We start from the raw sequence: 12,180 nt of genomic DNA on the forward strand, positions 1-12,180 counted from the left end.
CACACTTCTGTCTACCCACCTGTCCCAAGCTGGGCCCTTGAAACTAGAAATGACTCGCTAGTTAAAACAGCGTACACATAGCTCAGGACCTGGAGCCAGGGGTGCCCACAATTACTAGTCTCTTCTGGAAAAGATCTTTAAAAGGCGCTAATTATGATGCCTAGCTGCCAGGGCTGCGGAGGGGTTTCATGAGACGCTGTGCAAACGCTCGGTGAGCTAAGGGGAAGTGTGCAGGCTTCTGGATGCCGCGGGGGTTCCCGTGGCTCCTCCCCGCCGCTCCGGGCGCCCGCGGGCGGCTGGCTCCAAGTGCGGGCCTCCCAGCAGCCGGGGCGGGGCGCAGCGCGGCCGGCCGGGCACTCCCAGTTCTGCGCCGCGGCTCGGCGTGGAGGATGGGCCCCTGGCTGCAGCCGCCACCCGCGCTGCTGCTGCTGCTGCTGCTGCTGCTCGCGCCGCCCGCCCGGGGCGCCCGCCTCGAGCGGCCACCGCACGTGGTGCTCGTGCTGGCCGACGACCTGGGCTGGAATGACGTGGGCTTCCACGGCTCGCACATCCGCACGCCGCACCTGGACGCGCTGGCGGCGGGCGGCGTGCTGCTGGACAACTACTACACGCAGCCGCTGTGCACGCCCTCGCGCAGCCAGCTGCTCACCGGCCGCTACCAGGTAGGCCGGGCCGGCGCCTGCCCGCCGGGAACTGGGCGCTCTCGGCCTCCGTCGGCGCGAGCCCGCACGCTGGCGCCCCCCGCTGGCTGTGGGCAGCCGGGGTCCCGGCGAAGGGGCTTCTGGGAAAAGGGGGCCGCGCGGGAGGCGGCGGCGGTGGGGAGACGAGGACAGCGGCCGCGCGCCGCCCTGGCCGGAAGGACGTGGTCCAAGTTCTCAGCTTCCCAAGTTATGCAGATGGATTTTTTTTTTCTTGAGGCGCTGCTATTCCTCTCAGATCGGACCGTACACGGAACCTGTCTGATCATCCGCTTTATGCCGTCAGTATAGCTTCTCTTCAGGAACGTCTGAGGGTGAATAAGCTGCATGCACCTTCCATGCGCAGTGGGTCACGTTAGGTGGCTAAGACTAGGCTAAACATGCTTTCTGCCTTACTGTCTTTAAACTTACTTGTTCAGCAGCCCATGAGGTTGTTGAGTCCTCCCTCCCCCTTTCCTTAAACAGGTGAGAAAAACAGTTTGCCCACTACATTTCACAAGTTAGGGATTACACAGCTAGAAAACGGTAACCTTAGATTCTTACATCTCCTAGTCATCCCAGGCCTATGAAATTACATTTCCCCTTTCAATATGACCAACTTCGACCTGTTTACAAGTGCTGTTGCATTTAAGACTGTACTAAATACAATAATTTATACTGCTTATTGTTGGGTGCTCCACTTTCTATCTACATACTGTTTATTCAATGAACATATTTTGAGTTTACTGGGTTAGTTGCGAGTCAAATCCTTGAATCCTGCCCTTTCAGGTATGTGTTCATATAACCCTTGAGGTCATCCCGTAATCTCATGTTGTCCCAAAACCGAGAGAAGAGAGACCTTCACTCTTCATTTGTGATAAAGATTTCAGCAGAGATCTGAAGACTTACAAACGGGGAAGACAGTATTTTGCTTAGAGACTGAGCAACATCTGTAGTCCAGGTTTGCAACAGACAGAAAGTATAGTTCCTGTCACCACCACCAGCAGGTCATCCAGGGGCACGTACTAGGGCTGCTAGATCCCGGAGTCCTCTGTCTAAGGCAGGTCTCTGTGACGCTGTAGAAGTAGAGCGTTGTGTGAGTAAACAGGAGGAGGGAAGGCAAAGTCTGTCCTGAGGTTCTGCATTTTCTCTGAAGAGAACTGAACTCACATTGCAAAAGAACAGCTGAAGAGATGGCTTAGTGGTTAATGCATTTGCCTGCAAAGCTAAAGGACCTTGGTTCGATTCCCAGGACCCACATAAGCCAGATGCACAAGGTGGCACATGCGTCTGCAGTTCATTTGCAGTGGCTGGAAGCCCTGGTGTGTCCATTCTCTCTCTCCCCCTCTCTGCTTCATTCTCTCTCTCTCTCAATTAAATAAATAAATAAAATTAAAAAAAAAAAGAACAGTGGAGCTGTTCATGTCTTCAGTGTCCTCTCTTCCAACAGACTTGAACAGGAAAGCAAATACAACAATGCAAAAATTCATTCATAGAAATGATTGCTTTTGTGTCTTAACATCCACTACCAGTCATTTGAAAATACTCAGCTATTTTACAGTACCCAGAGGTGACGTGCAGGAAGGATACAAGCTGGATACTTCAAAACCATTTAGAGAACTGCTAAGGTAGATGACTCAAACATTGTCTTGCCCTTTCCCCCTTCCCATTATATTCTTTCAGAGTGCCATTAGAAATTACCGTAGTTTAGCAAGCATCCTCCATTAAAGGTGGGAAGACATCTTGGAGAGCTAAGGACTCTCATTGCCTTTAGATACTAATGTTGGTGCTGTTCAGGGCATCATTTTTACAAGACTCCTATGACATAAGTACTGCTTTTAGCATCCCTATTTTATAACAAGAAAACCGAGTTGTAAAGAGGTTAAGAAACAGGCACAAGGTTACGGGCCAGGAAACCATGGGTCAGGAAATGGGAAGCATCAGTGCTTCAGAATCAGTGCCCAAGTAGCTCTGCCATGTTTCCTCCTCATCAGGAGAGCTCCTGTATAGTTGCTGAATAACCTCTCTATTATTTTTGAACATTCAAATCATTCTTAAATATCCCAGTTAAAAAAATTAAAAGCTGGGTGTGGTGGTGCACGCCTTTAATCCCAGCACCTGGGAGGCAGAGGTAGGAGGATTGCCTTGAGTTTGAGGCCACCCAGAGATACATAGTGAGTTCCAGGTCAGCCTGGGCCAGAGTGAGACCCTACCTCAAAAACAAACACACAAACAAAATTTAACTGTTTAAAGACTGTGTGAAGTGTAAAATGAAAATAGATTTTATTTCTGAAGGAGTCATTCATTATACATAGTTTATTATAATAAAATGAGAAAATAATTGACTATTTCAAAATTAACTTGAAAGGACTATGTAAGAGTCTTGTCTCTGAACTTGGCAATCATGTTATAAGTTAATGTTTAGAGAAGCCCATTCCATAATTGCCTCTAGGGAACTGATAAACAAGCCCAGATTGACTACACTCTGGTACTTTCACAAGATACCAAGTTTAGTTTTTTAATATTTATTTTATTTGCAAGCGGGGAGAGAGAGACAGACAGACAGATAGAGAGATATATGTATGTGCCAGGGCTTCTAGCCACTGCAAACGAACTCCAGATGCATGTGTCATTAGGGTATTAGACTTTGCAGGCAAGCACCTTGACTGTTGAGCCATCTCTTCAGCCCAAGTGTTAGTTTTTGACCTATAAAAGTATTGCATAGAAGTTAGAAATGATGAGTGACAGGTTGCTGTCTTGGTGGTGACAAACTGACCTCATAGGACATCAGTTCCACCTAAATAAATATAGGAGTTGGGCTTAACTCTGGTGCTCTTTTCAGCCCTAATTTTGTCTGTCTCTAGGTCTTCTAGGTCCTTAGGGAAGTTCACTTGACTTATCACACTCACCCCATCTGTTGGTAGAAAGATTAATTTTGCCTAACTTCTTTATAAGTTATGTGGGCTAATTGTTCCACTGTTAGAAATTTATTAAACAAGATCATGAATTCAGCTTTTTATACTAAGATAGTTAATTGTTTAATCCTTATAAGTTAACCTTTTTAACCCTCACACTTTGGTGGAAGAGGAATAGAACCTGAGTGAAGGGGGTGGTGATAAAAGAGAGACTGGGCTGCAGACAGGAAAGATAGAATCCAGGTCTTTCTTACAGTCAGGGAGTCTTCTTTACAGAGCTCTAAGACTCATTCATTCATTATTTAAAAAATCTATTTTATTAAAATTTTAGATAGAAAACACATTTACAAAGTTTAAAAACTCAAAGCTTACAAAAGGGCTTAACATTGAAAATTTCTCTCTACACACATTGACACATGTGCACACACAAACACTCTCACAGTGCTCCTCAGGCATATAATTCCAATGTTTATAGGCAAATTCCCATTTTATAGGAATTATAAAATCCTTCCAAAGTACCCTGTGCCTATACAAGCAAATACTCTTATCTGTTTATACAAATGGCAATATGCTCATCACACTGTTTTGTACCTCATGTATTTTTGACATTTGAAGTCATATTGTTATATAAAGAACATCCTTCTTAATTTTTATGGCTGCACAATTTTCTGCTATGTCATGTTTTAACTAGTCACATAATAATGGGCATGGATATAAACATTCTTTCAAGCCTTTTAATCTATCAAGGAGGTGAAGTAATAGTTTCTACAATGCCATTTTGTACATTTGTAGAATAAGTTTCTCAAAAACAAGAAATTTTCTTGGTTTAAAAGTATTTTTTATTTAATTGTAATTTTGATCTAACCCAGCATACATTTTCATTAGCTATATCGGATACTGGACATTTTCCTACACTCATTTCAAAGTTATAATTCACACATTACAAAATTCACCATTTTAAAGTATACAGTTTAGTGGTTTTTTACATATATTCACAAGGTTGTACATCCAATATTTTTGTCATTCCCCAAAAGAATCCATAGAAGATACTCCCTATCCCTCTACTCCAACAGTTCTTGGAAATCACTAATATCTCTTTCTAGATTTTCTTATTTTGGACATTTTACATAAGTAGAATCATGCAACAAATACCCTTTTGTATATGTTATAGCATGTATTGATTCCTTCTATGTCTCCATAACATTCTGTTGTATGGGTATACCACCTTTTTTTATCTGTTCATCAGTTGATAGACATTAGGTTTTCCCCACTTTTGGTTATTGTGAATAATGAATGCTGCTGTTGTGAATATTCATGCATAAAGTTTTTATTGTTTGTATGTTTGTTTTTTAAATATTTAATTTTAATTTATTTATTTGACAGAAAGAGGGAGAGAGAGAGGGTGCACCAGGGCCTCCAGCTATTGCAGACGAACTCCAGATGCATGTGCCCCCTTGTACATCTGGCTAATGTGGGTCCTAGGGAATCGAACCTGGGTCCTTTGGCTTTTAGGCAAATGCCTTTAACTACTAAGCCATTCCTCCAGCCCTATTGTTTGTTTTATTGAGGTAGGGTCTCACTGTAGCCCATGCTGACCTGGAATTCATTGTGTTGTCTCAGGCTGGCCTTAAACTAATAGCAGTCCTCCTATCTCTGCCTCCCGAGTGCTGGGATTAGAGGTGTGTGCCACGATGCCCAACCCCTGTATAAGTTTTTATATGAACATGTAATCTTAGTTCTCTTGGGCTAATACCCAGAAATGATATATTAGGTCATACAACAACTTTAGCATTTAGGTTTTTTGAAGAACTATGAAATTGTTTTCTTGGTAGCTGTACCATTTCCCATTTCCACTAGTAATGTATGCAGGTTTCAGTTTCTTTCCATCCGTGGTAGTTTGAATGTATGCCCCTACCCCTTGACTCAGGTGATAAAGTTAAGCTTGTAACTTACATCTCAAGCTGGAGGAGGTGTCTCTGGTCAGATCTTGGAGTCCAGCCCTAAGGTTGTGTTTGAACATGGATCTGATTCCAGCCCAAAGGTGTGCAGAGCAATGTGAACTCTGGTGGGGTCCTGTTTGCTGGGGTTTTTACTTGTTGCTTTTAAAAAATATTTTATTTATTTATTTGAGAGAGAGAGAGAGAGAATGAGCATGCCAGGGCCTCCAGTCACTGCAAACGAACTCCAGATGTGTGTGCCCCCTTGTGCATCTGGCTTACGTGGGTCCTGGAGAATTGAACTGGGGTCCTTTGGCTTTGCAGGCAAACATCTTAACTACCAAGCCATCTCTCCAGCCCACTTGTTGCTTTTTTTTTGGTGTTTGCTGGCTGGTGGTTGTTTCCCTCTGTGCTTGGATCTATGAAAGGGGCCAGCTTCTTCTGCTATTGGTGAAACTTCCCCTGGATCTATAAGCTGAAATAAAAATCCCTTCCTCTCACAAACTGTGTCTGGTTAGATGCTCATCCCAGCATTGTGGAGCTGACTACTACAACACCCTTGCTAACATTTTCTACTGTCTTTTTGAGTATAACCTAGTTATCCTAGGCAAAATTAAGTGTTGTCTCTCATAGTGCTTTTTAAAACAATTTTTGGGGTGTGTGTTTAGTATGTGTGGTGTGTGATGTGATGCATGTGTAGTGTATTATATGTGTGCAGACGTGTGTATTCTGTGCACGTGTGTCTTGTGCCCGTATGTATGGAGGCCAGAGGAGAATGTTGGTGTCCTTTTCTTTTCACTCATCTGCCTGTTTCCTTGAGACAGAGTCTCACTCAACTCAGGTTGCCATTTTCACCCCAGCCATTCTCCAGTCCTCTTCCCGTCCCCTCCACCTACCTGCAGGACTGGAGGTTGTAGATACATGTGGCCATGCCTGGCTGCGTATGTCAGTGTTAGGGAATTAAGCAGTCTCAGGTTGCGTAGCAAGTTCTTTTAACTGCTGAGCCGCCTTCCTAACCCTGATTGAGGTTTTGATTTGTATTTCCTAATGACTAATAAGGTGGAGCAATGTTTTCATTTATTATTGACCTTTTTAAAAATCTTCTTTGAAGAAATCTATGCTTAGATCTTTGCTAACTTTTTAATTGGATTCTTTGTCATTTTATTGTTGAACTTTAAGAGTGATTATATATTATTATGTATTTTGAATAGTAATCCTTAATCAGATATATAATTTATAGATATTTTTACCATTCTATGGGTCAGTTTTTACTTTCTTGTTAGTGTCCTTTGCTACACGACAAAAATTTTAAATTTTGATGGAATACACTTTATTTTTCTTTGACTGCTTTTGCTTTTGGTGTCATATCTAAAATATAATTGTCTAATCCAGTATCACAGAGATTAGCCAGTATGTTTTTTTCCCCCCAAGAGTTCTACAATTTCTGTTCTTCCACTCAGACCCTTGTCAAGAATCCATTGGCAATAAATATATAGGTTTACTTTTGGATTTTTAGTTCTATTATTGATCTTTATGGTTGTCGTGATACCAGAACCCACTTTGTCTTGATTGCTGTAACTTTATAGTAGGTATTAGAATTAGGACGTATGAATCTTCCAGTTTTGTTTGTCTTTTCAAGATTGTTTTGGCTATTCTGAGTCCCTTGATTTTATGTGAATTTTAGGATGAGCATGTCTGAAAAAAGGCACATGGAATTTTGATGGGAGTTGCATTGATGAGCAGGTTGATTTTAAAGTATTACAACCTTAGCAATGCTAAGTCTTCCAGACTTTGGACATGTGATATTTTTCTGCTTATTCTTTTTGAAATAGTTTTACATTTTTATTTATTTATTTATTTGAGAGTGAGAAAGAAAGAAGTAGGAGGATAAAGAAAGAATGGGTGCACCAGGGCCACTAGCAGCTACAAACAAACTCCAGGTATATGCACCACCTTTTGCATGTGGCTTATGTAGGTCCTGGAGAATCAAACCTAGGTCCTTTGGCTTTGTAGTCTAAGCCATCTTTACTTCTAAGCCATTTCTCTAGCCCTGAATTCTTTTTTTTAAAAAAATATTTTGTTATTTATTTATTTATTTGATAGCGACAGACAGAGAGAGAAAGAGGCAGATAGACAGATACAGAATGGACACGCCAGGGCCTCTAGCTACTGCAAAGGAACTCCAGATGTGTGCGTCTGGCTAATGTGGGTCCTGGGGAATCGAGCCTTGAACTGGGGTCCTTAGGCTTGACAGGCAAGTGCTTAATCGCCAAGACTTCTCTCCAGCCCACCCTGCTTATTCTTTAATTTTAATTTCTTTCAACAATATTTTATAGTTTTCACTATACACATTTTGTACTTTATTGGTAACATCTATTTCTAATCATTTCAGTAGTTTTGATGCTATTATAAATAGAATTGATTCTTGACTTTCATTTTCAACTGTTTATCGATATTTTGTAGAAATTTAGCTGATGTCTGTACAACGGTCATCATGTAACCTCACTGAACTTATTAGGTCTAGTGTGTGTGTGTGTGTGTGTGTGTGTGTGTGTGTATGATTTTTAGGGTTTTCTGTGTTAATGGATCATGTCATCTGCAAATAGAAATAGTTTTCCTTTTTGCTTTCAAATTTAGATGTCTTATTTTCCTGCCTAACTGCTGTGGCTGGAACCTTTTGTGTAATATTGATTAGAAGCTGTGTTTTGTTATAGTTTTCAATTATTGCCATTAAGTGTGATATATTCATTCATTCATTTGTTCATTCATTAATTCAACAAGTTTTATAAGCAATTAGTTTTGCCAGGCATTGTGTTATACTCTGGGAATCTCCAGGTGCTTATGGTCTGCTGGGGCTGAAGTGAGTGGAAGGAGTGATTGAGAGTGAAATGAAATAAATACAGGTAAATAAACAAGTAAATAAGGAGAAGTTAAGTGTCATGGTGACAAAGGTTATAAAACAAAGTAAAGTGAAAGTGAGTCATGAAAGTGTCTCCAAGGAGGCAATATTGGCAGAAGCCTGAATGAAGAGAGGCAGCCTTGCCAAGATCTTGGAAACTTTCAAGATAAAGTTCTTTTTGTCCTATGTCCTAGCCCTTCTTCACGTAGGTGGCCCATGTTTATTAGTTTCTTGGCACCCCTTAGAGGCTTGTTATGGCTATAATAAAATGGATTTTACATTCATTTTTACCTTGCTAAATCTCAGGATTAAAAATATTAGAATAAAAATTCTCCATCCTCACTAATAGACATTGTACACTGATTTTAATTCAAATGAGGAACTCTAAAATACTATTCCAAAAATTGATATTTTCAAATATAAAAGTAATGATTATATGACTGTATTCCCAGGATACATTTTCATGGTCATTGGCTGTTTTCAGCATAGCTTTCTATTAGGCTGTCTTGAGTCTGTCCTGTCTAGAAAGACACACTCAGAATTTCCTGAAAGGACACTGTGTCCTTCATTTTAGTTTTTCATTCAACAAGAAGCCATAACTTTAGTAATAATAAAAATGGTCCAAATTTCAAAGTAAGCCACAGTCCCACTTTTGAAACACTCACCCCCCAAAAGAGGTCCTTTCTTTCAGATAGTTTATATTGTTAATTCCATGAGGACATTTACAATATCATTATTGTTGTTTTTCAGGGCTCTGACTGCCTTTTCTCTCAACACATTTGCTTGTGGCATGACCAGTTCTGTATCCTTAACTTTGCCGTCTGTTCCATGAGCCGTTTCCTCTTCACTCTCCTCTTACACAGTGGAAGCCTGTCTGTCTTCCTGAATGTTTGAGTCAGCCTTACCTTGAAATGTGGCTTGCTCTGCAGTTGCTCACTGTGCTTGCTGAGCGAAATCTTCAGGCTCGAGGACTCAGTAACTTAAACATCTAGGGTTGAGCTGGGTGTGGTTTCACACACTTGTAATCCTACCACTTGGGAGTCTGAGGCAGGAAAATCTTGAGTTTGAAGGCAGATTGGGGTACATAGAGTGCAAGGCCAGTAAGATGCCACTTCAAAGTGTAGCCCTGTGGTTGAATGCCTGCCTAGCATGGACAAGGTACTGGGTTTCCTCTTCAGCACTAAAAACCACCACCACCACCACCACCACCACCACCACAACAACACACACACACACACACACACACACACACACACACACACACACGCCCCTAGGGTTGGCATGCAATATTTCCTTGCTTTTAAGAAATTAAAAAGAGGAGCTGGAGAGATGGCTCAGAGATTAAGGCCCTTGCTTGAAAAGCCTAACAACAGGGTTTGAGTCCCCAGTGCCTATGTAAAGCCAGATGTGCAGTGGTGCATGCATCTGGAGTTCATTTGCAAGGCTGGATGCCCTGGCATGCCCATTCTCTCTGTCTGTCTCTCCATCTCTCTCTGCTTGCAAATAAATTATAAAGAAATTAAGAAGATTCAGCTGGGGAGATGGATCAGTGGTTACAGATGCTTGCTTGCAAACCTGCCACATGCAGAGTCTGGTGTTCTCAGCACCCACGTAAAGCCGGACGAAGAGTAGTGCAAGCAGCTGTGATCCTGGTGCGCCTGGCCGCAGCTAGAGCCAGGAGACTCTGGAAGCTCCCGAGGAGCAAAAGAACCTGTCTCCAAAGAAGGCAGAAGGAGGCTCTGGAGAGATGGCTTAGTGGTTAAGGCATTTGTCTGCAAAGCCAAAGGACCTTGGTTCAATTCCCCAGGACCCATGTTAGCCAGATGCACAAGGGGGCGCACAGCGTCTGGAGTTCATTTGCAGTGGCTAGAGGCCCTGGCATGCCCATTCTCTCTCTCTCCCCCCTCTGCCTCTTTCCCTTTCTCACTCTCTCAAATAAATAAATAAAATTAATAAATTTAAAAAATTAAAAACATTAAGAAAAGAAGGTAGAAGGAGAGGAAAGCCACCCTGAGGTTGTCCTTGATCCTCCAAACATGTACTATGCTGTGTGTGTGCTCACACACACACACACACACCACACACATTACACATTCAGGTACACACACCCATAAGAAAAGTTAACGAAAGTGGTAGGCCTTCGTGGAAATGCTCTCTCCCAGGGAAACGAGTAGTCACTCAACTTGTTCTTCCCTGGGGGGCTGAGGAGGCCACTCCATCAGAATTTTTTAAGCCTTGGCAGAGGACAGGTATGATGAAAGATGACACCCAGCTTTCATTCTTAAGGGACCCAGCCACATTTTTCTTAATCACATTGATAAACAGGTGAGACACTTCTGGGCCTTTTCCTCACCCCTGAAGCAGAGCCTTGGGTGAAGAACGCAAGGAAGAGGTTGTGCAGGACTGTGGAGGGTAGTTCTTGACTTTTGCAGCAGGGAGGACCTGTGGGTTGTGGCCGAGGAGCATGTGGTGACAAGCCCTGTCTGAAGGTCGCCCCATTGCCCTCCTGGTTGTCCTCAGCCTCTTGCAGGACGTCAGCCTCAGTGGACTCTTGCCATTTACTGCCTGTCTTGGACTCTGAAGTGAGCAGTGAAGCAAAGAGCAGGAGGCAGAAGGCTTGGGGGAGGACATGTGTCGCTACTTGGGAGAGTTCACCGGACACTCTGGCCAATGCATCCAGGGAGCAGAGATCAGAGCAGCTTGTCGTCAAGAGGTCATAGGCTCTGTACTCCATCCCTGTACTATGGAGGAGAGAGAGAATGTGCCAGCTTCATGATGACTAACAGGAGGACCCACATGGATGCTTATCACAGCTATAGCACCAAGGTCCTTGGGGGTGACTTGTTCTGGTGCAGTCTTAATTCTGCCAAAGCCTAGTGTCCGTCCTATGCCTCTCCAGAGCCAAGAGGTATTGTTTAAAGGAGTGCAGGGAGACTGTAAACCTTATTCTGCATGTATTAAAGATATTTGTACAGGAATAATTTCATCTTTCAAATCTTTTACCTCCCAGGAAATTGGAAATGAGGAAATAAGAAATAAGTATGGGCCTGAATAGAATGTGACCAATTGGTTTATGGGATTTTTGTTGTTGTAGGTGGATTGATTTGTTATTTCAAGAATCAGGTTGAGCATACACTGTTCCTCTCTGGTAATTGCCATTATTGCCTTTTTTCCCCCTTAATCATACCATCTTATTAAGAATTCTTTGTTTTTAGCTCATCATATTTTCTTTCCTTTTCATCATAAATTCCTGTTGGATTTATAATTTAAACAGAGGAAGCCATTGAAATAATTTCTGTCTTGTTTATTCTTTTTACAAACATCCCTTTGTGGGTTTAGTCAGAAATTTATACTCTTTACTAATCAACACCAAGATAAATAGACCCTTAAAACTGTCAGTGACATGGGCCAGTTCTGTAGCCCGAGTGCTGAGTGGCCAGGCCAGATGGCCAAGCCAGACTCCTAACACACATAATGTTTGTTCTGTAGTTCTTGGCTTCAGCAGCCTGGGCAGCTGATTGCTTTTCAGAGGGCTTCTCGGGGAGGGAGCTGATTTTCCACTATCCATTTGTTCCGGGGGTTATCTAACGAATAAACCCAGAGGTGGTACAAGTCCTACCTGGCCATGGTTAAGACCTATTTAATGGTGGCCAAAGACAATTCTCTGTCCAGTAAGGCCCAGAGAAGCCAAAAGGTTGGGCCCTCCTGTATAGGGGACTGACCAAAGCACAGGTTGGAAATTCTGAACTCCT

The 12,180-nt window shown here is 42.6% G+C and overlaps 1 protein-coding gene across 1 annotated transcript in view; it reads left to right on the top strand.

Annotated features, from left to right (window-relative positions):
- The first annotated feature begins 242 nt into the window (after positions 1-242).
- Positions 243-12,180, top strand: part of Arsb (arylsulfatase B) — a 177,204-nt gene continuing 165,266 nt past the window's right edge. Inside the window, exon 1 of the mRNA XM_004651448.2 lies at positions 243-662. Within this exon, the coding sequence (XP_004651505.2) occupies positions 243-662 (420 nt within the window). The remainder of the gene's footprint in view (positions 663-12,180) is intronic.

Source organism: Jaculus jaculus, chromosome 14 (genome assembly GCF_020740685.1).
Source record: "Jaculus jaculus isolate mJacJac1 chromosome 14, mJacJac1.mat.Y.cur, whole genome shotgun sequence".
Taxonomy (NCBI): domain Eukaryota; kingdom Metazoa; phylum Chordata; class Mammalia; order Rodentia; family Dipodidae; genus Jaculus; species Jaculus jaculus.